Below are 26,665 nucleotides of genomic sequence, written 5' to 3' on the forward strand. Positions count from 1 at the left end.
ACATCTGCCCCAGTCCTGGTTTTCATGCTTTCCAGTGGTAGCGATAACCCAAGAGAGAGGTGCCCACTATTTCCCTCCTGGGCCCACTCCTGGATCATGCACTTTCCAGGTGGTTCTGCAGTTTAACTTGACAGAATTAGCGTCCAATGCCAGCATCTGCCAGCTGATGCTGCGGCAAAGTCCAAACAACCCTCACCCACTCTGATTTATGCTTGCACCAGTAAGGAGAGTCAACCAAGCCTGGCTTTTCCCTGAGCTAGCTTACATGAGGCCTACAGGTGTTATAGCCATGTCTGATCTGTTCTGCCCCCATCCCAACTCATGTTCTCCAGTGGGAGAGTAGTATTCCAGCAGGGAGGCCCTCCACATTCTCCCTACCAGCTTTGCCCCTTCCCTCCCTGGTTCCTATGTGTGCTGGTTGGGTGCTGCGGCCCATTCTGGCATGGCCTGCCTTTCCTTGGCATTTGCCTGTGGGTGCTGTAGCCTGGCCTGGCCAGGCCCACTGCCAATTCCAGCTGATGCTGGTGAGGGTTACAGTATAGTCCAGCCCAACATGCACCCATTCCTGGCTGTAATGTGTACTTGTATGTGTTGTGACCAAACCTGGCCCGACCCACACTGTTCCAATGCTCGGATTCACCAGCGAATGATGTGAACTGGTTCAGTCTGGTCTGCCCCCGACCTATGCCAAATTGCTCTCCATTGTGGTTCTTGCACTCACCTTAATGGATTGTGTCCTGACCGAGGAGTTTCCCAGGCTCCTCCATCAAAGCCTCTCCCATTGCCAGATTTCGTGCATACCAGTGGGTCCATGCGCCAGCTCTACTTAGTCCACCTCCTGTCCTGGCAGTAACAGTGGTGTTTCCTGACTGGCCTTCAACCCATTCTGATTCTTATTGTTGGATGTTTCAGCCAGCCAAGGCTCGTCCATACCTCGATACAGTTTATACATGGCTCAGTTGGGGCAGAGACCTAGCCTAGTCCATCCTGCATCTACCCTGGTCCTCCAGAGCACCAGCTGGTGCTGGAGTCTGGCCCGTCTTGGTGCACCCTGTCCCAGTCCACACTTGTACCAAGGGAGACTGCAGCCATACCCAGACCAGAATGCAGCCTCCACTCCAGTGCCTGTACTTACCAGTGGGAACCCCAACCCAGCTAGGATGTCCTCTTAGCTCCCCAACTGGGCCTGATCACACACATACCCATGGTTGCTCTGACCCAGCTTGGCATAGCCCCTCACTTGTGTTGGCCTTTGCTTTAGGTGCTATGGTCTAGCATTCCTGGCTCATGCAGACCAGTTGGTGTGAGAGCCTAGCTTGCATGACCTGAGGCACACGCCGTTCAACCCCGCAGTCCTTACCTACCCACAATGCTCAAGAATAATGACTTTAAAAAAGAAAATAAAGAAAAAAGTGCTGAAGACTTTTGCATGCCAGATCCCTCACTGGGAGTGGGCACTTCTCTAAAATACCTTTGGCGATAGCTGAGATAGCAGGAATTTGTACAACTGGAGGTGGAGGGTGAGGCTAAAACAAACTCTTGGGTGCTGTAGGTGCTGGGTCTAGGAGTCCTTCTTCCTGTGTGGATGTGCCAAGAGCTTTTTACAGCTGGACACCTTCAGCAACTGTGTGGGGGGTGAACTGTGTTAACAGTTCATGGTTTTAGCATTCCAGTTTGACTTTGGGGTGGTCACATCCTCTTTGGAGAAGAATCTTTCAACTCCTTTTGCGTAAAAGAGGTCCAGGCACCTTCAGTGAAAAGCATCCTGGTGAGCTTAATCCACCAGGTACTAGCACTGCAGCCCTGGAAGGCGTTGAAACTGCAGAGGCAAAAGAAACCACTGGGGAAGGGTTTCCATCTGTTTCTTATTGAGATCATCACTTTCTGTTTGTTGAAATCCTGGAGGTTTAGTTTGCAGTTAGAATGATTCAATACCGTGGGAAGCTATAAATGTAAAGGATGGCACGGATCAGTGCACCCTGCAGGTCGGGTCACTGAGGGCAGGTGATGTCATAGTCTGCAGAATAATGGGCATATGAATCGATCGCATGCGGACATGCAGATGAGCATAGCTTTCAACGTAGCAAAAGAAAGGGCCCTGGTGAGTGTGCCCAGGGACTTTTTAGAGTTTTAGTTTAGAATCAAGACAGGTTCAGAACTGTCCGGAATATTCCTGGATGGCTTCACTATTCACTTGGAACCGGCAGATCTCATCCAGAAGGCTCGATCTTCAGTTACAGGATTCTGTCCTTCACTACAATGCAGGGCTTCATCATTTAGATTCAGGAAGCAGCAGGTGCAGAAATGTGACTATCTGTTGGCCCTGGGTCTCATCCTTTCTCCCTGATGACTGAGACCTGGTGTGGTCTCTGCAGTGAATGAGCTAGACGCTCCTAAGTTGGAAAGTCCACCAAGGTTTTTGCCCTATGGCATTTTGTTTGTTTTGTTTTAAAGTCTCATTCATGGCTTCCTCTGAAACTTAGCTGGAGAATTGTTGCCCTTGAGAGAAGTCATCTGTTCAAAGTTCATTGGGGGTAGAATTCCTGTGGCATCGGATAATGTACACTCACTCATGCACAAGTTCTACCCGATGTAATTTGTTGGAATCTTTGTTTACATTGTTAAATCACAAGAACAATTCAGAACGTAAATAACATGCAGGCAGCACTTCTTTTAGCAGCACAGGGCCAGAGGACCACCCAGCCAAGGCTGCCGGGGGAGGGTCCAGTGTTGACAGAGGGCTGCCCTGGATCCAGTCACAGTCACAACAGCTGGCTTGACTGTTGATGGGGACCCCGGCTGCACCCGTCCATTCTGCTCATGCACTGTTGATGTGACCCCCTTGTCTTGTCCTGCCAGCACCCCATGCCCTGGTGATGACAGAACTACTGGCTCCTGTGTGTGGATGCCAGTGCGTCCTTTCTCAGGCACCTGCAAGAGCTTCAGACCACATTTCCAGATGAATGTCCAGGGAACAGGTGTGTTGATTGGCTTGTGCTTGCCTCTCAAACCACTGTGTGAGTTTCTGGTTTAATGCCATGATGCTGGCAGTTCCTTAATGTGCCCTGTAGCTCATTGTTACGAAAAGGCAGTTATGTTCCATAGCTGCTATGTTGCCCCTCAGGGCAGTGTTTTCTCTGCTCAGCTATGAGATTTGGGAGTGCATGGCTGGCTTGTGGTAAACTCCATGTCAGCACTTTCCAAAATCCTGCTTGGTGAACATCCCATCCCACAGATGGGATCCCCGGGGCCCCAGTGGCTCACCGCAGTGGGTGACTTCGTGCTTCCAGCAACCCCCCTCTCCACCCTAGCATTTCTTAGGCAGGGGAACCCCCTACGGCGCTCTAAACCCTGAGGTCTGGCTTATGCCCAGGTGGGTGTGGAAGGCATTGCTGGAGGACCCCAGAGCAGGGGAGTGATGTGTGGTATGTGTGGTGAGTGGGGCTGTACTCAGGGTTAGGTGCAGAGGGCATTGAGGCGGGAGGTGTGAGAGGGGAGTGATGGGGGCTATTAGGGGGTTAGAGGGGAGGCTGCAACCTGATGCTGGGCATGGTGAAAGCTGAGCTGAGGGAGTCTTGTGTTCCTCTGGGACTGGGACTCCGGAGCCATGATGGACAGTCAGTGCCACGCAGGAGGACTGGCTGGAAGCAGATGTATCATCATGGTAACAGGTGTCACATTTCTCACTTCAGAGGCCAGAAATGCAGTGTGGAATGGGGAAGATGGAAATGACTGCCTCTGAGGTCCTTGGCGTCAGGGCTCTCAGTAGGAACTCATGGTGCACATGAACGTGAGTGTGTGTGAAACAGAGCCGAGACTTGGGGAACGTAGTTCCAGAGGAGTGGAATCGTCTCTCCCTCCAAGGTTAAGAGCAAATATTGCTTTATTATCACTTCCTGAAGAAGGGTGATATTGAGTGAATGAAACATTAGCCTTTCCAGAACAGATGATTATACAAAAAACCTAGGAAACAAATATTGATAAAACCTGCATCGTTTGTGCAGGGAGCTGAGGCCACTGCTGGGACCTCTCATGTCCTGCCTTTTGCGTGGGTCTCTCTCTCCCTTTGTGGTGGTGGGGTGTGCCCCAGGCTGCTGTCTGAAGCCCTTACTTGGCCACCTAGTGTTTATTTCAAGGCCCTTTCTGGCACTGGATTCTCCTGTGTTGATGGGAGAGAGTGGTTTTTTGGTTTTGTTTCCATCCACGTAGTTGGTGACTTCTCCAACTGATGGAGTGGGCTGTTAGTGAGTCCTTACCTGGTGTTTACTTTGATCCTCTCCTCCCTGGGAAAGAATATTCCATGTGTTCCTGGCCTGCCCACTGCAGGCAGTGACGTGGTCTGAACTGTCCTTGTTACAAAGCTTCACCAAGTTCAAGGCAGTTCCTAATCTCTGGACTACATAGCAGGGTATTTTCATTCCTTTGCTGCATTCCCAATTTGTAAGCACCTGCCTCGCAGCAGAGAGCTGTCTGGTTGGGTTTCTGCTTGGCTCATTCCACACCTGCATGGAAGCCATGATACTGATGATGGAGGAATTTCTATGTACTCTCAAGTCCGGGGAAAATCCCGTTTCTAGATGGTGGAGTCAGGGCTGCTGTTTTGTCCAGTTACTGACTGGCTTGCTTATTTGCGTGCCTTTTTTATTTAGTTTCATTAACTGCAGTTAACTATAAAGGACTCAAGTTCAGCAAACACTTTGACTCTTGGGTCCTTGTGTCTTCCTGGTTGTTTAGTGGAGTATTGGAAGAGGTTGCTTTGGGAGCTCTAAGTGAAAAACCTCTTTACCTGAATACTTTGTAAAGATTTGAAGCTCTAGTTTAACTTTTCTTCCCATGTGCATTCCATCAAGCAGATGTTCTCACAGGCTGGCATTGTTTTCAGCTGATTCGTCAACAGTAAGGTTGGGATAATTGGCATTGGGAGTGTTTGGACCACACTAAACCATCATGGGGCAGCCATGTCAGGGTCCCCAAATTTGCTACAGAATCACAGTATCTGTTGAGTTACTGGAACTGGTACAGTGAAAGTGATGCTGTCTCTGGGTAATATTACCTGATTCCTGCTGTATGTATGTATATTAGCATTCAAGCATAAGGAGCTAAGGAGAGATTTTTTTTTTAAGATTTATGTTAAGTCGGATTTTACAAAAGGAAGTAGAACAGAGAGAAAGATCTTCCAGTTGCTGGTTCATTCTCGCAAATGGCCACAATGGCCGGAGCTAAGCCGATCTGAAGCCAGGAGCTTCTGGATCTCCCATGCAGGTGCAGGGTCTCAAGGCTTTGGGCCGTCCTCGACTGTTTTCCCAGGCCACAAGCAGGGAGCTGGGTGGGAAGTGGAGCAGCTGGGATACAAACCAGAGCCCATACGGGATCCATGCTCATTCAAGGTGAGGACTTTAGCCACTAGGCTACTGCGCCAAGACTGAAAGACTGTTAAAGAATGGGGTACCACCAAAAAAGCAGGAGCCAGCATTGTGGCGCAGCAAGCTAAACATCTGCTTGAGATGCCAGCTTCTCAGAGCTCTGATTCCAGTCACAGATGCTCCACTTCCTGTCCAGCTTCCTGCTAATGTGCCTGAGAGGGCAGAATGCAATGGCCCAGGTACTTGGGCCCCACCACGCATGTGGTAAATTCAAATGGGTTTCCTAAGTCCTGGCTTCAGCCCAACCCAGCCCTGGCTATTATGACCATTTGGGGAGCAAATTAGGACATGGAAGATTTTCTCCCTTTCTTTGCCTCCCTCCTCTCTCTCTGTCTCACTGTGCTTTTCAAACAAATAACTAAATCTTCAAATAAATACAGATACTAGTTAATTAGTAACCTCTTCACTGTGCAGAGAAATGTCCCGATATTGAATTTCATTGTGTTTTTCATCCAGTTAGTTGAAGATTCTCCAACTCGGTTCCATCCAGGACTGTCAGTTCTCAGGGGTGCATGAGTCAGAGGTCCTGCTTAGAAATGATCCCTGGGAATAGAGGTCCTTGCTTCTGATATTTGAATCCTTATCTTTCCAGCCTGGCTACTTCTGACCTTGGGCTGGAGCAACTGGAGCAGGAGCTAGAGCTGAATTGAGGCTGGGCTGGGCTGGGCTGGGCTGGGCTGGGGCTGTGCTGGGCTGGGCTTGGGGATGAGGCAGTTGGGCTGGGCTGGGCTGGGCTGGGCTGTGCGGAACTGGGCTGGGCTGGGGCTAGGGCTGGGCTGGAGATGGGGATGGGGCTGTGTTGTGCTATGCTGGTCTGGGTTGTGTTGTGCTGTGCTGGACTGTGCTGGACTGTGCTGGGTCAGGCTGTGCTATGCTGGGGCTGGAGCAGATTCTAGGGCTGGGCCTGGAGCTGTGGCTGAGTCTAACGCTGGCCCATTGCTGTAAACTGGAAGCATCTTAATATAGGCCCAGCACCCACCCACTGTGTTGACATGTTGAAGCCCTAATAGGGTCCTCTTTATCTTGACTTAAGCATCATTTCCTTGAATAGAAGATGATAGAGAATCTCAAAAGCTCCCAAGTTTAAAAACCTATCACTTTGATTTTCCACATGTTGTCCATCATTTCTGTCTATAGAAGTTGATAGTCTGTTAGTTTATAAACTATCATATAGTTTATTAGAATGAGTAATAACCAAGGCTGCATCAGTGTGCCTCTGTAGTTACTCTGACCATACACGATCGTATTTTACAGAGGAGTTTCATTCTCCATCTCTAAGGGAAGAAGTTAAATTTCTTGAAATCTCATCCAACATGTTATGTCAATTGCTGTTTCATGTTGACTGCATTCATTAGCTGCCCTGCTAATTGTGGTCTTGTACATAATATATCTGCACCCCCCCTCAAAAAAAACACCCTTTCAGTTGTCATTTGGATTTTTGCCATCAATGTTTTTAAAAGGCTGTCCTGCAGCAAAAATGCCAGTTTAAGTGTTTACCGTTCTTAATTCCTCAACACAGTTAAACCCGGATCCATCTGTGCTTCCCGGTGATGGGCCTGCTGTGTCTCCTTCCTTTGGACTCTCTGGATGCCAGGTTGTACAGGTTGTGCTAGGTTCTTATCACTCACGTGGGTTGTGGTAAGAATCGCTCTAAATTGGGGACAATGAATTTGACCTCTAATTAATGCGTTACCATGAGTATTAATGAAACTAATAGAGCAGGGGCCTGGGGTGTGTGTGTCTCAGAGCCAGGGGAGGGCTGCATTTCACTCCTGTGAACATAGGTGACAAAGACAGCGAACCAGGAGGAGTCGTGAGTTGAAAATTAGGAATTGCGAATTGAAAGGTATTTTAAAGTTTACATGAAAGGGTGTGTTCAGTTCGGTTTTTGTGAAACATCTTTTCTAGAGATAAAACAGAAGGGCCCAGAGCCTTCCTAGATGTGATTAAACCAACTCAAGCAGTAAATCAAACATGTTGTATTGTTAATGGTGAAAAATGTTTCTTTCATTGGTTTTGATTAGAACCATGAATTACTCTGTGTCCTATCCCATATTTTTTCAGAGAAGGCTCTTTATGCTAATATTTGCTAGCGAGCTGAAGATAGTGCTTTTAGGCATAAATTCATCTTCATAAAAGGGCTAGCATAATGGAAGACAGGAGCTATTCCACCAGCAGTGGAGTCGATGGCCTGCCTTGCTTGGTGCAGTTCCTGTCAGCTCTGGCTGGTCTAGGAAGCAGAAACGGCCTTGTGTTCTTTCTTGGAAACACAGTAACGAAATTGTCCTCAAGAAAAGTGAGCCAGTGAGCCACCACTTTTTCAAATTCTCCATGTACCACTGCCTAGCCAGGTTCAGGTGCCCCGGGCATGGCCATGGTGCAGGTTGGGAGCTGACTGCTTAGAGAGCGCACCTCGGGAGCACTACTCCGGGTCCTGACCTGGACGTCTTCCTGATCAGTACTGCTCAAGGAGCAATCTCCACCCAGTGCTTTCCTGCCTCACTCCCCATCGAACTTCCACAGCTGGCTCCTTCTGCTAAAGGGTCCCTGGACCCTCGATGACCCAGGGTTAGTCCCTATCCCCTGCCCCAGCAAACAAGCTCCCCTCAAAACGTCCAGCTTTGGATAAGGACTGGAGGATAAAAGTGTAAAACTTTTTTAAGAGTATGTTTTAAGAGTATCTTTTTTATGGGCCCGGCGGCGTGGCCTAGCAGCTAAAGTCCTCGCCTTGAAAGCCCCGGGATCCCATATGGGCGCCGGTTCTAATCCCGGCAGCTCCACTTCCCATCCAGCTCCCTGCTTGTGGCCTGGGAAAGCAGTCGAGGACGGCCCAAAGCATTGGGACCCTGCACCCGCGTGGGAGACCTGGAAGAGGTTCCAGGTTCCCGGTTTCGGATCGGCGCGCATCGGCCCATTGCGGTTCACTTGGGGAGTGAATCATCGGACGGAAGATCTTCCTCTCTGTCTCTCCTCCTCTCTGTATATCTGGCTGTAATAAAAAATGAATCTTTAAAAAAAAAAAAAGAGTATCTTTTTTAAGAGTATTTGACAATCAGTTCACGAACTCAGACCTGACTGATGGGTTCCAGATGTGGGCAGGGTCACCTAAGAGGAGACTGGGGGTGATCTGGACACCCCATCACCTGCAGGGGCTCAGCAGGAACAGGCCTGTCTAGCTCTTAATTCTGCCTGGAGTCACTGGGTGTCTACTCTCCCAGGCACTGTTAAATGTAGTCGAGGTACAAAAGTAAGGGGAAAAAGACAAAGGTCTATCACCCCGTGGCTCACATTCTGCTGGAAAGATATAAAAACATTGGGAAAATGGCTCATACCAAGGCAGTTCATTGTGAAATTTCAAAACATCAGGGATAAAGAGATTAGAATAAAAAGAATTTTTGAAAAGAGGAGAAAATGGGTCCCGTTTAAGTGATTGGGACTCAAAGCGTGTTGACCTTCACAAGGATGAAGTTACAGGCTGCTTTTTAGGGGAAATGCTTTCCGAGCCATAGTGTCGTACCTGAGCCGACACTCAAGCGTGTGAGAGTAAAGCGAGCACCTGTAGATACTTAAGAGCCAGAAAGTTTAACTCCTGGGGACTCACTGCCCCAAACTAAGGGAGTAAAGCAAGAGGAAGTGGTGGGATGCAGGCAATAGGAATACGAAGGAGACATGGAACCCACCCGGGTGGATAGAGGGCCAGGGGTTCTGGAAGGAACAAGGGCTGTGCAGGGGTATGGAGCCCGGAAGGAACCTCGGCTGACCACCTCTTGGGCTTCTGCGCGGGGGAGTTTACAGTTGTATCCGAAGGGTTAAAAATGGATTCATGATGGGAGAAGAAATTTGAGTGACTGTGAGCAATACTATGCGAGTTCCAGGGGGAGCGGTTGTGAAGATAGGCTTACAGAGTCACGGCACTGCAGCCTCAGCTGTGAATGCAAACAGTGAGTTCCAGCTGGAGAAAGTGTTCCTTTCTACTAGGAGGACACTGAAGTCTCAGTAAAACATAACTGGAAAGTCGCGGGCATCTGGCTTTGTTAGGGCGTGTTGTTTTTAGCTTCCGTACCCTTTGTACTTTTTCTCTCTCACTGTTGCGCTTTCTGTACCCAACTGGCAAAATTAACTAGTTAATTAATTAATTAAAAACATAGCTCTGTAATTCTTGAGTAGTTCTTTGACTACTAAAGGCGTGACAAAAGTAAAAATGGAACCCACAGCTTAGAATGCCACCATAAACAAGAACAGCAGACAGAAACCCAGCCTAATTACAGATGTGACTCGGTGTCCAGCAGTCAGTGAATGTGCCCAGCTGACGCTCTTGGGTCATGGAAGAGCGCTTGCACACACGGAGTACCACAAGCTAGTCTTGCTTGGAGGTGATCCATCAGTCCTGCCCCCAGCACTCTCTGTGTTGGGGGAACTTGGCCCCAGGGTGGCATAGCCCTTCTTCCTCTCCCCTCCCCCCCCCCCGCTCGTGGGTCTGTTTCAGGCAAAATACGCTGGCCGCTGGCCGCTGTGGTGAACCCTGGAGTCCTGGAGATCAAGGGCAGGGCAGCATTGCCCACAGTGGAGCTGAGGGATCCGTGTCCCCAGGGCTGAAACAGAGCAGAACCCGGAGCAGCGTCACTGTAGCAGAAGCAGGTGTGGGGATATGGCCACAGCCGCAGCCTCCACACCTCCAGCAGCTTTCTCCCAGAGGAGTTAGCTTGCTACAGAACCAAACCTACTGGCCTTCGCCCCACATCACACTATGCCAGCGGCCACAGCACAGAAGGGCGAGTGTCACTCCCCTTTACTGAATGTGGGATCTGCCCTTACAGGTGCCTGACAGCATGTGCGAGGAACAGCAGTGTTGTTGGTTTCCTTGCTTGATTTGTGGGCCCTGATGGCCACGAGAAGGTCCTGGGCGAGACTGCCAGCCGGCACTGGGAGGCAGGAAGATGCCCTCTGCCCATACTGCTCTCCTCTTTACTTCTTGAGTCCCACCCCTGGATGCAACCTTTCCACTAGGCTGGGAGGAGAAAGGCTCTGCTGGAATTTCACTGGCTTGAGAGGCTTTTGAAACAAGGTGTGAAATCAAGTGATTTCCTCCACACTCTGATGTCTGTGGTGCCCGTTGATTTAGTGCAGTGGCATACGGCGTACATCGTTTTAGCTTCTCCAGCTGATTTGCTTTTCCTGGTCAGTGGCAGAGATAAGAGACTGGGAATTGTTAAAACTGGGTACTGATACAACTGACTGGCTTGTATCAGTATACAACTGACTGATACAACTGTGGGCTAGTATGTGCTGGTTTTCAACCAGAAAACATCCATAGATGGGCATCAGCAGAAACCAAGGTAAATGAACACAGTGAGTGAATGAAAAACCTCATTCCTTTCTCCTAGATGGAAGTCTGTGCCTCCCAGCTCCTAGGAATGACTTAGGATGCTGAGATAAGCCTTTGATGCTTGTTTAGGTTAGGGGTGAGGTGATGTTAGGGTAAGGGGTTAGGGTTAGGTTTAGGGTTAAGGTGGTGGTTAGGTTCAGGGCTAGGGTTAAAATTTAGGAGTAGAGTTAGATCGCCTGAATCTTGCATGGAGCAGATTTTTGCAGTCCCTCCTAGAACTAAGAAAAGCAGGAGTTCCTCCCCCACCCCTCCCCCCAGTCTCTACAATACAACGTGCAGGCTAAAATAGGTCAGATGAGCCAGCTTAGATATGGACTCAAGTTGGTGTGCTATTAAAAGTGTCATTGAAAAAGTGTTCTTGGCCGGTGACGTCACGGCGCGCGCCGGAAGTGGCTGCTGCGGCGGCGGCGGCTGGTCGGTGGCACCTCGTTTCCCGCGGCCGAGTCGTGGCTGCCACAGGAGGTGAGATGTGGTCTGAAGGGCGCTACAGCTATGAGCGACCTGCAAGAGAACGAGTGCCTCCGCGCAGGCACCCTGCTGATGGCTACCATAGAGTAGTTAATATTGTGCCAAAGAAACCACCACTGCTAGACAGACCGGGTGGAGGAAGCCACAGTAGATATTACGGTCATGTTGATTACCGACAATGTGATGAGGACCACAGTTGTTCTGATCGAAGAAGTGGTCCGCCTCACAGAGGAGATGACTCTGCCTACAGGTGGACTAGAGAGGAGCATTCTGGAAGCCGACAGCCTGAGTACAGGGACATGAGAGATGGCTTTAGAAGAAAAAGCTTCCACTCTTCCCATTACAGGAGAGATCGGTCTCCTCATAAAAGAGACGCTCCTTTTCTCCGCGATTCTCCCGTGGGCCGCAAGGACTCTCCGCACAGCAGGTCCGGCTCCAGCGTCAGCAACAGAAGCTACTCTCCGGAAAGAAGCAAAACTTACTCATTCCACCAGTCCCAGCATCGAAGTAAAGAGAGACCTGCCCAGTCTTTGAAAACCTCACGAGATACTTCGCCATCGAGTTCTTCAGTGGTTCCTTCATCAAAGGTGGAACCCACGGGACCATTGTTCACTGAGCAGCCCGAGGAACCTGAATCCAGTGCACCCGAAGGCGTGGAAGACAGCCAGCTCAGCACTCGTTCTAAAGCAATAGAGATGAAAACCAAAGAGATTGAGCAGGTTTACCGGCAAGACTGTGAAACGTTCAGGATGGTTGTGAATATGCTGGTGGAGAAGGACCCTTCCTTGGCCAAGTCCATCCAGCCTGCCCTGCGGCAGAACTTACACGAACTGGGTGAGCGCTGTGTGGGGGAGCTGAAACGCTTCATTGCCGAATATGACACTGCCACTCCTGGGCTCGGAGAGCCGCTCTAGGAGGGTCCTCGCTCAGCAGGAAAGTGTTTCTAGATGCCCTGAACCCTGGGCTGTGTAAATTCTTCATAGATGGAAGTTTTGCGGTGAAGAGATGTCCTTTGTGGTAGGTGACCACCTCTCCATGTCAAATAAAGCTCCTGCAGCCGCTCTCGGGTAGAACCGTCTGCCCTCAGAGTGCTGTGTGCACTCCCCCCACAGGGGCCGTGGGACAGCTGATTGTTCCTGCCCGAGAGCCACGTGCTGGCCTCCCCCGTGTGTCCTTCCTGTGGGAGTTTCTGTCTGGCAGCAAGGTTGTGAGGCCCAGGGCCAGACATTCCATTTCATCTGTGTTCGAGTTTAGTGTCCTGATAAATGGGCCACATGGGGCATGGGAGTACTCGGTGTCCAGCAGCCCCCTCAGGGGGTGGCCTCGGGTTTAAAGTTGGGAATTGCTGAACATTAAATATGCTTGAAATATCAAAAAAAAAAAAAAAAAAAGAAAAAGTGTTCTTACAGGTGAACACCTGTGAGCCTTCTGCAGGTGGTTTCTTTATTCTAGATATTTGAAACAGAAAATTATTGATCGCAGCAGATCCTCAGTGTGTGTATCACAGGCTTATTGAATTCGTAGTTGGCCAAAGTGTGGGACACCTGCCTTAGAGGTGGGAGAGATGGGACATTATTGCTTGTCAAGTGTGGTGGGCAGACATCACGTTTTCGTTGAGGACCTGTTTGCTCATCTGTGAGAATGAGAGTAGCCAGGAAGTTTCATTCATCAGCATCCCAATCCTTTTACTAAACTTCTAGGCTTTTTCACCTGTAGCGCTCCCATGACTTCTGGTCGTCGAACAGATCTGCATGATGGAGCCAAGAGGAAGGAGCGTGTTCACTCTCAACAGGTGGGAATGACCTCTCCGCCCCACACCTGCTGGCTCTGTGACTCGGGGATCGAGTGGGACCTGGGGCCTGCTATAACTTGTCCTGTGGTTGACACCATGGCGTCATTGTCAACACCTATAACCCTTGTACAAGTGATTTCTTTGGACCCAAGTTGGATTTCTCTTCTTGTGAAACTGGTCCCCATCAATACCCACAAAACGAGCAGTGAGCACTTTGGGACAGGACTCTGCAGTTGCCTCTGGGAGCTCCTGTGGGGTTGAACTCCATCTTCCAGGGGTTGCCAGGTACCCAGGTGTCAGTCTCCTACAGGTATGCTCTCCTGACTGTTCTTGTAGCACCATGTCAGGACAGACATTGTCACAGGCCTTCATGGAGTCTTGTAAAGAAACTAGCCATCTCGGTGGTTGTCTCCATTGCCCAGTCTGGTAGGATAGCATGCCACTGTCTATTTGGGGAAATTTGCAGTATAAACGGCAGATGTCCATACTATGGGACATATCTGAAAACCATCTGAAAGTGCCTTCCGTTTCATGGCCAAGGAGGAAAGAACAGAGAAGTGTGAGCACTATTTTGATTCCATTAGGCTAGCTTCCATGTAACTGGCACCAACACTGACACTCTACTTGGCAGTTCCTTAGCAAGATTGCATTGAATGTAATGAGTTAAAATGTATTTTCAGAGTGTTGGGCTGATCTAAACAACCGAAAGTCGCTGCATGCATGTGAAATAGAGTACAAAAATGATGTTCAGTGTCTATTCTGCTAGCTTTTCTTTTGCAATGAGCATGTCATGTGAACCAACCAGATATCTAGCTTCCCCAAGCATAGTAAATAATGAGAATTTTGCATTTGGTGCACATTTATATTTATTCTTCGACTTTTTCAGATTAGAACAACCACATCCATTACCTCACTTGAACTTTGTGAGAACTCTGAGTGCAGGTCTTCACCATAAGCCCGTGTTGCAGTGGGGAGAGTTGGAGCACAGAGAAATGTTCAGACCGCCCAGAAAGGAGAAGGCGTGATTGTGACCTTTGGGACAGTCCTAGGAAGCTGCCCACATGAAGTGGCCTCAGTGAGGGCCAAGCTTTTTGTTGAGGGCAGATGTGACAAGGGCCATCCAGGCAGAGCAGTGAGGCGAGGCTGAGAGACCCAAGGGGCAGAAGACAGGCACATAGCCATGCTGGAAGTTGAGACCAGTGTGGGATGCCAGGAGAGGTGAATGCCAGGCATGGGAGTGTGGGCTTCCATCTGTGCCATGGGCCCGAGAAAGGGGAATGACTAACCAAGTCCCAAACCCAAGTTGTGGCACCTGCAGTGTTTGGGGAATAGCCATGAAGTGCTTAAGTGAAGGGAGTGTTAGGTTAGAAACGTTGGCCCGGTAATAGTGGGAAGCCCAAAGCCGTGTCAGGACAAGTTGCTCAAGCTCCACTCCGAAAGTCAGTGCCCGTGACAGTTAAATTCCCTAGTGTGCATTGGGTACTGTTGTCTGGATCAGTGTGATATTCTGTGAATTTTTCTTAGACATAAAATGAGGAGTGATTGTGTAAAGGTAGGGGCAGGCATTTGATGCTTAAATCACTTATTCGGGTACACACATTCTGTAACAGAGGGCCTGAGTTCGAGTCCCACTGCCATTTGTGGCCCAGCTTCCTGACAGTGCATATCCTGGGAGGCCGTAGAGGGTGGCCCACGTGTTTGAATCCCTGCCATCACATAGGAGACCTGGATGGAATTCCCAGCTTCTGGCTTCAGGAGTATCAGCTTGGCCTAGCTCTAAAGTTCCAGGCATTTGGAGAGTAAAATAGAAGGTGAAAAGTCCTTCCTGGACTGAGCACAATGGCTCAATTGACTAATCCTCCCCTTGAAGCACCAGCGCTGCCTGTGTGGGACGTGGACCTCCAGAGACACGAGAGGAACCCTTGGAAAGCTGGAAGGTGATGGCCGGCTGGCTGCAGTCTTGCTGGACCTGCAACACAGAAAGCCTCATGTTCCCTGGGTACAGAGGGGAGCCCCCAGAAGCGTAGCTCCCAAGTCTCCAGGCTGAATTATCCCCAGATCAAAGTCTGCTTTGCACTTGCCTGGCAAGGCCGGAAAGCAAGCTCTGTGAGAGGAAACAGATCCAGGCCATGTTCAGCGTGTGCTGGAACAAGTTGAGGACCTGGAATGAAATCCGGCGAAGCCAGCATCTTAGCCGTGCCTTGCGTAACCCGAAAGTTAACCGTACATGCATGAAGTGGAACCGCTAGGACATGACCAGGAGTGCTAACGTTTCAGGAGGTGGTTTAACCAGCTATACCACAATGCCAGGCTAAAAATTGTTTCTTTTTGTTTGAAAAGCAGAACTACAGAGAGAGGGAGACAGCAGAGAGGAATCTTCTAGACATCGATTCATTCCCCCAAATGGCCACAGTGGCCACAGGTGGGCCAGTCTGAAGCCAGGGGTCTGGAACTTCCTCCATGCCCCAAGGCCTTGGGCTATCTTCCCTGCTTTCCCAGGCCATAGCAGGGAACTGAATGGGAAGTGGAACAGCCAGGACATGAGCTGGGGAGGGGAAGTGCCTGCACTGCAGGCAGAGGATTAACTCACTGCCATTGCGCCAGTGAGTTTTATCTGTGCAGCCAATAAGAAAATACTGCTGGATATGCAGAATACAGACTCTTAACAATTGAGGAGATAGAATTGTTCTGAGCCCTTACGTGAAAACACATTTGAGACAAAAGAGAAGGACATGGAGAACCCTTGTCAAAGGGAGTGTCATTTAAGCCCTGAATTCCACTGTCTGTCAGAGTAGAACAAGCAGAACATGATTGCTGCGGAGTAGAATGTAGCTGCTGTAATTCTGTATTTCTGCCTGTGGAAATAATAGCACTGCTAGCAGGTGGGCTGGGAAAGAGTGGTAATGTAAGCACGCTCGTACCCTCAAATGTTATGGCTGGGAGACAGAAATGATCACTTAAAATAGAAATGCATAAATACATGAGGAGTCTTCAAAAAGTGGAAAATGGGCACTAGGAAAAAACTGTGCATGGATTGCAAAAAATTTTGCACCAAACTGAAGTTGTTTTTGAGTGCCATTTTCCATCAACTTTTTCAAGTACCCTTATGTTTAAAAATCTAAAAGCAAACAGCAAGAACAGGGTAAACAGAATGAAAAGTGGGCACAGGAGGATGGTAGAGCAAGAATGAAAATATTCTTACTTATTTTTGTTCTTGTTAGAAAGTTGAGGTCTCTCACCACACTTTAAGAGTCAGATGCCTAACAAAGCACAGGAATAGAAAAACACTCTAAGTGACCTAAGTGATCATAGAAAATGCCTAAGGAAAGGCAAAGAAACTAAGCTATAGTGTAAAAGACAACAGTAGCTTAGAAATAGAATTTTCTTTTTTAAAAAAAATCCATTTACCTAAATGACTTGTAAAGTGTGAAATGCATTAGCGCCTCCTCATTCTTGGCTCCTTTACAAACTCACATCCTTATTAAAATGTATTTGTATTCCCAAAATTAGTACCCAGGACTCGCTTCTGTGGACACTTGCAGAGTGAGCCACAGCACACTTAAGTAACTGGACCCCATGCCCTGCAGGGACCCAGGGCCCTTACTATGAGCTGTCATTCTTTGCATGGTTCTTTTAGTGCCAGCCTTTTCTCATTTCTGTGTTTATTCCCACCTGGTGATTTCTGATTGAAATGGCCTGCAAGCGGTGTTGAAGAGTCACCTGTTGTTCCCTAGAAGCAGGTGGGTGGCCATGTGACCACAAAGACATGCATTGTTAAGTAACCTTGTTCAGTCGAAGCACTGTTGACCAGAGCTCAGTGTTAGTGAGTTAACAAGACAGAGCACAGGAAAAAGCAAGGGGAAATGCACACAGAATAACAAACTTCTGTAGGGTGTGACGAGCTATGGAAAAGATGGAAAAGCAGCTGAATTAGTGGCCTTGTGAGATGCTTAATCTCAGAGTTGGGAAATCCTTTTCTGGTTATGAAATTATATACAAATCATAATATGAATTATAGATAAACATCTGAAGAATCTGTATGGGGGAAGAGGAGACTCCATCCTAAGTTAAGGTGCAAATAAATGGGAGAATTTGCCATTCAGATCAGACAATGAGAGTAATCTCTTCAAATTTAAGGAGTACCTACAAATCAGTAAGGCAAAGAATAGAACATAAAAGAATGATGACCAAGGGTTAAAAACCATTCATAGCAAAAAAAAAAAAAAAAAAAAGATGGGAGAAGGTAATTCTTTAAAATAAATTGTTATTTGAAAAAGAGAGCTCTTTTACTTGATAGTTATCTCCCTGTATGGCTTCAACAACCAGTGCTGGGCTAGGCCAAGCCAGAGGCCAGGAGCTTCATTCAGGTCTTCCAGGGACCCAGACACTTGGACTGTTCTCTGCTGCTTTCCCAAGCACATTAGCAGGGAGCGAGATCAGAAATGGAGCAGCTAGGACTAGAACTGGCACTTACAAGAGATGGTATGTCACCGACCTGCAGCGACACTGAATAACGAGGCACACTCTCGAGGGTCTAGAAAAACAGGAACCGTAACCTCAACCGCAACCCGAACCTTTATTGCTGAAAACAGGCTGCTTATATATCACTCCCCACCAATCACTTCTCCCTGTAGGTCCACTGGGTGCTACCTGATAGGCCAGTAGCAATGACATAATCGCAGCGAGGGCATCAGCCTATCCCTGTGACTTCCTGTTTGCCTACTGGCAGAACCAACCCCGCCTCCTAGCCCTGGGCCAGCCGCCATCTTGTCAAGGCCTTTCATATGCGTGGAGGCGGATCTAGCACACCTCTCCCCACAATGGTAGCATCACAGACAATAGCTTAGCCCATTGAAAGTTGACATTTATTTATTCATTGATTTTTGTTCCATGATACAGTTCCATAAGCTCCAGGATTTCCTTTACCCCCTCCCCAAACCCCTTACCTAGCTCCCCACCACTGCTTTCCCCCATATCATTACAATAGTATAGTCCTTCACAATCAGTCAAAAGTCCATCATTCTGGTATTTGAGGATATCTGACATTGTAGGCATGGACAATGGCAGAGAGTCCAGCATCCTATTGTCAAGGTATATTCAGCAGTTTCATTGGGAGTCCATCTTTGATTTGTAAGTAGAGATGCACACTGCATTGTATTTCCACATCCATATGTGACAGTCTCTACTACACAGTTACTATACATCCCCTTAAATGAAAAGCCACAAAACAAAATCAACAACAGAGATTTACAAAGAACTTCAGAAATTCACTGACAGCCAAACAAACAACTCTGTAAAGAAATGCGTAAAGGAAATGAACAGACATGTTTCAAAAGAACAAATTCAAATGGTTATCTGCCATATGACCCAGGTATCCCACTTTTGGGAATATATCTAAAAGAAATTAAATCTGCATATGAGAAAGAGATCTGCAACCCTGTATTTACAGCAGCACAATCTGCAATAGCAAAGACGTGGAAATAACCCAGATGTTCGTCCAAAGAGGAATGGATAAGGAAACTGTGGTATATCTACTCCATGGAATATTACTCAGCCATCAAAAGGAATGCAATTCTACCATTTGCAACCAGATGGTTCAGTGAAACAAGTCAATCTCAAAAGGACAAATATCATTTGTTCTCTCTGATATAAGACAGCCTTCATGCAAGTTACAAGATCAGTAGTCCTCTCAATACTGTTTTTGCTACATCTCAGGGGTTTTGATATTTTTGTTTTTATTCTAATTCATTAAAAAAAGTGTTTTTCTTACTAATTTCCTCACTGACTCATAGGTCACACAGTTGCATCATTTGCTTCAGCAAAGTTTTCATTGACACATTGGTCATTCAGTAGTGTGTTATTTAACTTCATGTTATAAAAAAAGTAACTTAAAAATTTCTGGTTCTAGAAATGTGGAACTTTATTTTTAAATTTTAGAATTTAAACATTACTCTATAAAAATATCTTAAATATTTATATTTGTTCTAATAGAAACACAGTACAATAATATCATTTTCATGTTTTAGAAGGTAGACATCATGGCAGTCATTTTCTGTGTTGGTAAAAGTGAGGAAAACATGGTCACCTATTCTTCTGGTAAGGATGTAGTGTAACTTCCGTAAGAAATAGTTTGACAATAGTTTTTAATATTAAAAATACATAAACAATAACCTATTTGGTCCACACATTTTATTTCTAGAAATTTTTCCTGCAGATGTATCTTCCTATATGGAAAACCAGTACTTTAATATTTATTACAACATTAGTTGTAAGATCTTTTAATTTAACGTGTACCAAAAAGGGATAGATATTAAATAATTCAAGCCACATTTGATATTTAAGAAGAGAGAGTGATGGCATTCACCATTCTGCAAGCTGTCATGCAATGAAGGAAGCAGAGACCAGAAGACTATATGAAGTACACTATTGTTTCTTGTATATATATAATTTGCTAGTGTCTGCACAGAACTTTCCCTAGAGGGATACACAAAAATGTAGCAATAGCAACTCTGTGATGAAGCCTGAAATCTGAAGGAATCGACTCTTCAGTGGTAATAGTTGATATTTCATACAGAAACTACTTTATTAGCAGTTTTGCTATGCTGTCTGCCCAACCAGTTGATCCAGAACTGAGAGCACCCCATAAAATGAGGTGCTAACATGTCTGAGATTGTGAAAGCTAAAGCAAGCACAGTGATAGACTGTTTTTTTTTTTTTAAAGATTTATTATTATTGGAAAGCCGGATATACAGAGAGGAGGAGAGACAGAGAGGAAGATCTTCCATCCGATGTTTCACTCCCCAAGTGAGCCACAACGGGCCGATGCGCGCCGATCCGAAACCGGGAACCTGGAACCTCTTCCAGGTCTCCCACGCGGGTGCAGGGTCCCAATGCTTTGGGCCGTCCTCGACTGCTTTCCCAGGCCACAAGCAGGGAGCTGGATGGGAAGTGGAGCTGCCGGGATTAGAACCGGCGCCCATATGGGATCCCGGGGCGTTCAAGGCGAGGACTTTAGCCGCTAGGCCACGCTGCCAGGCCCAGTGATAGACTGTTAAAACGTGGGCTCACGCTGTACTGTGGGCAACTGACATACGTCATGGTGAGCTTTCCAACGTTTCCTGGCCATTATAACATCCCCACAGATTATGAGGTGGGTTCAGAATGTGGCTCAGGGACAGACACAGGTGATATGAAACCTTGTCTAATGAGGTTGAGGAGTGCCATCCAGTACACCCGCGCTTTCACCAACAACGCTGATGAAAGGAAGGGCAGCCGTTTTCTTACTCAGAATTTGGTGTATTAGGATCCTTGTTCATGGGATTCCAGCCAACTCAACGTCTGGAAACACCTGCTGTCAAGGTGTGTGACATCTTCTGAGGACCTGTGCTTTCCTGTCTCTCTGCATAGCTGGGATGTGGACTTATTAACTTGGTGATATTCCAGAAAGAAAAGTGAGATCCTGCAGGGGAGGAACAACGTTGAAATGTTGCCTAAGTCTTAAAAAATAAAGCCCAAGTTCAGAGAGGGAAGACTGAGCCCCACCTCCCCAATGTCTGCTGCCTGAGGACTTTCTGCTTTTATCACCATAACTAAGTGGCACTCTGCATTTTGTTTTATTTGGTACAAGTTTCAGTCTTTGGTTGCTCAGTAGTTAAGGGATTGTTTTGACAGCTGAAAAACTGGCCCCCATATTAAAATAATTATATGGAGGTCTATGTGTATCTTCATATAAAATCTATTTATGTCAAGTTTAGTTTATAGCATCTGGAGGTTTGCCTGCCCATGCCAACACACTGGAACTTGTGGTTACTCCCAATTCACTGGAACATACAGAATGCTGGAGATGCCTGTATCCTTGGGCCCCACTGCCCTTTGGAAACTAGATATTTCTTGTTTCATCCAGTAAATGCATTATTAGAACAATAGACAAAGACAATTATTCATTTTCAACTGACTGATTTACAAGATTCTTTTTAAATTTGTAGCTTCTATTTATTAGGGTTCACTCTCGCAACAAACTTGCCTTCCTGGAATCAGGAGCTCATATATATTGCCAGTATTTGGATATTAGAGAAGAAAATGGGGTGTCACAGCAGATAGATTCATTAAACATCTTCCTGTAACGTTTGCCAGCCTCTGTTCTGACGTGAGGCTTTGGTCACACATACTCTCACTGTCTCCGCTCTCTGCCTCTCGCTCTCCCACCTTGCCCGCCTTCCCCCAGCACCACCCACCCAGCCCCTTGGTTTTAAGGCACATAACCGTGAGAAATCCCATTGTTGTTTTAATTTTCATCAAAACACTTGGCATGTCACAAGAATGTCCCATCTTTGTTTTTTCTCATTTCTTGCTCATGCGTAGAACCCATAAAATGCTCAAAAGCAGACACATGGGAATTTCAGAGAATGAGTTTGCTGGGGGCTAGGGGGCACATTCTCCACCCTTTACTGCATAAGAGTGTCCCCCACCCCCTGTCCTCGCTGGTAGCTGGCAGTTCTGAGGCCTGCTGTGCATGTCCAGATGCATGTTGCCCAGAGCGCTGCACTGCCCTGTGGGATAGGACATTTGGGCCTTGCCTCTTCCTCATCTTCTCTTGCTGTGTTGGGAGCTTCCACAAAGAGTCTGTGTGAGGAGATGTGTCTGCAGGGTCCGCATTAGAATGTGCCCTTTCTGAACTGAGACCAAAAGAAGAACTTTGGAAGTCATGCTTAAAAATAGGCCATTATTTATGGTAACCAGCACAGTGTGGCTGGCATTGTGAGCGTGTTTACGTCTGTAGACATGGACCTGACTCACAGCATTCCTATGTGGGAAAACTGCACCTCCCCCTCTGTCTCCCCTAAGACATGAGACCAAAACCTTCCAACAGGAGATTGCACTCTAGGTTAACTTAAAGGTTCCAAAACATAACATTAATAACCCCCCCCCCCAAAACTGGAAAGTACATGTTTAGTATTGTGTGTCAAACTGGGTAGATGCAGAAGTTGCTGAAATATCCTAGTCAGCCATGACCTTCCTAAGGACAAGCCCGACACTTGTGCAGGTGACAGCACCAAGGCACAGAATCCTTAGGTATGCTTCCCAGGGTCCCACGGCCAGCAGGCCCTGGAGTAGATCTTTTGCCTGGTCTGTACCATCATGATTAACTGCTCAAATGGAAGGTTGGCTTAAGACAGGTGGAACTGAAAGGGGTAGCATTCCTGGACAGAGCTCCATGACTCAAAGAACAGGGTCTTTTCCAGCTTTCCAGCCGCACCCTTAAACTATCCCACTTCAGATCGTCCCACCTGCCACCCAAATTCCAGCTTCCCTGCAAGCAGGAGTCAGCCTCATTAGAAGTGGGCCCCTCAAATGTTCTCTCCCTGTGTTTAGTTTGCCTGCCAGTTTCATGGCCTTGACCCACCTGCCCTCGCCCTGTCTGGATGGTTCACACGGTATCTTCTCTGCCAAGGATTGCCAAACCATTCCGGAAGCCAATCTAGGATAGATACAGGAGTGGCCCGCTGCCAAGTTCAAAGTATGACTTCTAAAGTAGGCTTATCTTTTGGACTTGCTTGGAAATAGAAGTTGTATTGGTTCGGGTGGAATCCGGGTTAGTTCTTTGTGGCTTGCTGGTCATAGCTGCAGTTCGGGCACTCATTTGGAATATAGGTCCTTGGAAAAGTGGAGTGAATCCATGCAACATAAATCGTGACTTCCTTTAGTCACCTCTTCTGTTTAGAAATAACCCGTGGCCATATTTTAATTCACACATTGACAAGAATGCCAGGGACCTCGTCTTCCCAGTAGCAGTTTGAACCAGACTTATGGCGGATTTATTGCCTAATTATACTTGTCATCTTGACATAACCGTTATTAGTTCTGGAAAAAAATGTATTTGTCCTACCAGGGCTATCACTAGTGAATACGATCAATATCTAGTGTATATTTAAAGCCAAGCAGCATGGGCTGCAGACCCCTGGGACTGAGGCAAGCATGCTGTGTCTCACAGTGGTGCCCTTGGCATAGGGCTGCCAGCAGAGGCAGGAGTGCACCGGGCTGTGGAGTCTGTGACGCTGGTACTGGTTTTCCTGGATGCTGAGGAACCCGGGTGGAGATAGATGCAGACGTGGTTGGGATTCATCCCTGCCTGGTGTGCCATGTGCTTATGTCTGAGTCTGCTTGCATTGGAGCCTGTGGCATCCCTCAGCATCCCTGTGGTTCTCCCACCCAGCATGCAGGTAGAACTTGAGCTGGGGCCACACCGGGAGCTGGCTGGGCATGGTTGTGTCCCCTCTACCTGAGCAATCAGGGTGTACAGCATGGCAGATGCCAAACCAGTGACCTCGAGGGACAGCTGTTGTGTGCCCCTGTGAGCTTGCACCCTGTAGTAGCCCGCAGTGTGCCCCATGCTCAGGCCTGTGGACATCCTCCCTGGGTCTTCCCAGGCTGTGCCAGTCCCGGCAAGCTCACTGGCTTACCCACGAATGTGTGTGTTTCTGCCTTACACCTAAGTCTCAGCAGTTGGTTTTGAACTAAGAAATGTTAAATTCCTTGGTCCCACCTCAACCTACTTCCGAAGAGTTTCATTACTAGTGCTTTTAAACCCATGAAAACGTTCCGACAACAGTATGCCCTGGCTCCAAGTCCCTGCATTCCATCACCAGAACCGCTCTGACAGGTCACTGAGGTTGTTGTCTTTCTAATTTTACCACATCCTTTTAGCAGCATTTATTTATTTAAATTATTTGGTGAACTCTGAAAGATGACATTGCAGATTATAATTAGTAATCCGAGTGCCTGGAAGTGAGTTTGCTGAAGCACGGGAGATTACGGGTATCCTACTGGACTTCCATGAAGAGTGCTGGGCTGTGACGTATTTCCCAAGGCTGGTGGCCACTCAGACTTGAGTTTCTTCTCCATGGAACCCAAGAGACACGGGCTCAGTGGCTCCCAATTAGAGCATTCAGCTCACCTCCTGGCACTGCCCACCTCAAGTAAGCTAAGGAGACACGAAGACTGCTTCACAGGTCGTGGAAGTGGAACAGAGACAGGGGTGGAGAGGTGGGCTCAACCCTGCCACATGTCAGCCTCATGAGCTCTTCTCCCAGGTACCTTATTGGGATCCTCAGTTTGACTGCAGGGACAGCATCAGAGAACACTGCATTTCAGGGCAGGACACAGAGCTCCTGTGAACAGCCTGTGGGTGGGCTGGGCAGGTGCACGGCCTGCTCTGGGCAGAGGTGGGAGTGGCAGTGTTTATACCTCCACACAGAAGAGCTGTGCCACATAGGGGCACTTTGCAAAACTACCATCTTCATCTGCTTCCCTCTGACTAGTGTGCAACCCGGCCGCCGAGACAGCCACTCTGCCACAGTCAGCATCCAGCTGTCTAGACAAGAGGGATTATTAAACCCTTGAATCACTTGGTTCTAAGAAGAGACTCGTAATAGAAAAATGAGGTGTAGTTTCGACAAGAAAGAATTGCCCTGCATTGTGCGTGAACACACAGAAATACCCCATTACCCTAAATGGCTTGCGTTCTTGGGTGGTCAGGCCTCAGTGTACATAAGGTGCACACTTTGCCAAGATCTGCTTCAGCTGCTAACATAAGCAGTTGTTTTCTTCTCCTGCTGTCATGATCTCCCTCCTCTGTTCCTGCTGCCAGTGCGTAAGGCCTAAAAACTGTCCATGACACATGTGGTGGCTTTGCCTCCTCGCACAGTCCTGTGGAAGCCTTACGGATTCCTAGCATGAATTCATCCCTAATTGTTCTTTTCAAATGTTAATAGTAAGTTGTCTTCACTTCCCAGTCTTCTAGCAGGTGGAGATAATCACAATAAAAATATACTTTTGCTCCAAACTTGGAGAGCTTCTGAACATGCTGTCAGATGCACAGCCCCTGCCCTGCGCATGCACCGCCTGCCGTAGCAGGTACACATGGATATAGAGCAGGTGCACACCTCGATGACCAATACCGCTTGACTTGAGTCGCAGGAGGACCCTGGCACCGTGCTTCAGGCCTTGCAACAGATTGTTAGATGTGTCCGTTGTGTAGCAAACTACCCCCACAGTGTTGGCTTTTGTGAAATCCATGATTTTGTGCCTCAGGCACTCTGGGGAAGGGCACTATTGGGGAGCATGTTGGGGTTCACTGGGCATATCCTGGAGCAGCTGAAATTTGGGGTCTACTGCAGAGCTCGTAGCCTCTAACCCATCTTCCCTTAAGTCTCCCCCACGCGTGTGCCAGGGCTCTACACCTGGCCTGGGTTTGGTGTCGGAGAGTTGGGCTTCTGCCTGGCTGAGAACCACAGGAACAGCAAGGAGAGCTGGGCTGGAGGATGAGCAGCAAAAAACACATGTGTCACTGTCAAGGGCAGCCTAGGGACCACTCAGCTCCAAAGGGAGATCCAATTGCACCTCGTTATTCGCAGAGAAGAGAGGACTATTAGGGACCAAGCACTGTGCTTAGCAGCTCTTGTCCTGTAGTTCAGAAGCAGGGAGATGGCACACGTGCTTTGCTACCCTCCCTGATTTGCACCTGAATGCTTACAGTGAAACCAGCAACCTCCCCCAGACGCCCTGTGGGAGTGATGATGAGGGTGGTAATGTGAGCTGGATGCAGCCTTCCATGGGAGGGCCTGGACTGTGGCCATGCTGTGGGGCGACATGGGAAACCCAGAGGCAGAATTGTGTTTAAACCAAGCAGCGAAATGATAATGCTCTAGTCTTCAGAGCACGCAGTGCCCAAGTCTAGGGGCCCCAAACCCTCCCTGCAGCCCCGGAAGCCTGAGGCAGGTGGTTCGAGGGTTGGCTCAGCATCTGAGGCATGGCAGGGCTCTTGGGGACTGCTCTGGGCGTCTCTGACCCTCTGTGGCAGATCGCAAGGCAGCCACCCAACAGCAAGTTCTCTTTGTGACCACTGGGAGGGAAGGGCCAGCCCCAGGGGAGAGCAAGCCAGCCCAGCCAGTGGGTTCACTTCACAGCTTGTGGAACATGAATTAAATGGCTGAAATCCTAATGATAACAGAGCAGCTTCTGGATGGCTCTTCCCCCAGAAGAGCTGTGTGGTGTGGTTGAATGTTAAGTCTTTCCTTTATACATAGTCTTTTGTTGAGATTTATTTTTGTATTTCAGAGGTGGAATTACAGAGAAAGAGGGTGAGACAGAGATCCCCTATCCATGGTTCACTTCCCAAATGGCTGCAACAGCCAGAGCTGGGCCTGTCTGAACTTCTATCAGGACACGGCCTAGCACCCATATGGGAGGCCAACATTGCAAGCAGTGGCTTTACCTGCTAGGACACAGCACCCTCTCCCATCCCCTTCTGCTGTAAGTTGTGAATGACAGAGCCTCACCTGTTGTAAGGATGTGGGTCTTCCATCACGCACCTTGCACAGCTGCCCTGCTGCCGCCATTGGCAGCAGACAACCCTGCGGTACTGTGTGTGGTTTGTGAGAAGAGGAGGATTCTGCCGCCGTGTTGGCGAGACAGCCTGGAGACTCAGAGAAGGCCTGACGTTGCATCTCCTGCTGTAAACCGAAGCGAGAGGACACCATCCTCCGTGAATGGCAGCGCCCGGCCAGCACAACTGAGATCGAAGGGAATCAGACACCT

The 26,665-nt window shown here is 48.1% G+C and overlaps 2 protein-coding genes across 2 annotated transcripts in view; both read left to right on the top strand.

Moving 5' to 3' along the window:
- Window positions 1-26,665, top strand: part of PELI2 (pellino E3 ubiquitin protein ligase family member 2) — a 97,339-nt gene that overhangs the window by 53,349 nt on the left and 17,325 nt on the right. The window lies entirely within an intron of this gene.
- Window positions 11,227-12,336, top strand: LOC105941794 (periphilin-1-like). Its single transcript, XM_036495443.2, has one exon. It carries the CDS (start codon window positions 11,277-11,279, stop codon window positions 12,189-12,191), a length of 915 nt encoding a protein of 304 aa, XP_036351336.2. The 5' UTR covers window positions 11,227-11,276; the 3' UTR covers window positions 12,192-12,336.

Source organism: Ochotona princeps, chromosome 6 (genome assembly GCF_030435755.1).
Source record: "Ochotona princeps isolate mOchPri1 chromosome 6, mOchPri1.hap1, whole genome shotgun sequence".
NCBI lineage: Eukaryota > Metazoa > Chordata > Mammalia > Lagomorpha > Ochotonidae > Ochotona > Ochotona princeps.

Bases quoted from the DNA above. Each gene is read 5' to 3' on its own strand.
- LOC105941794 (XM_036495443.2), top strand. From the start codon at position 11,277: ATGTGGTCTGAAGGGCGCTACAGCTATGAGCGACCTGCAAGAGAACGA.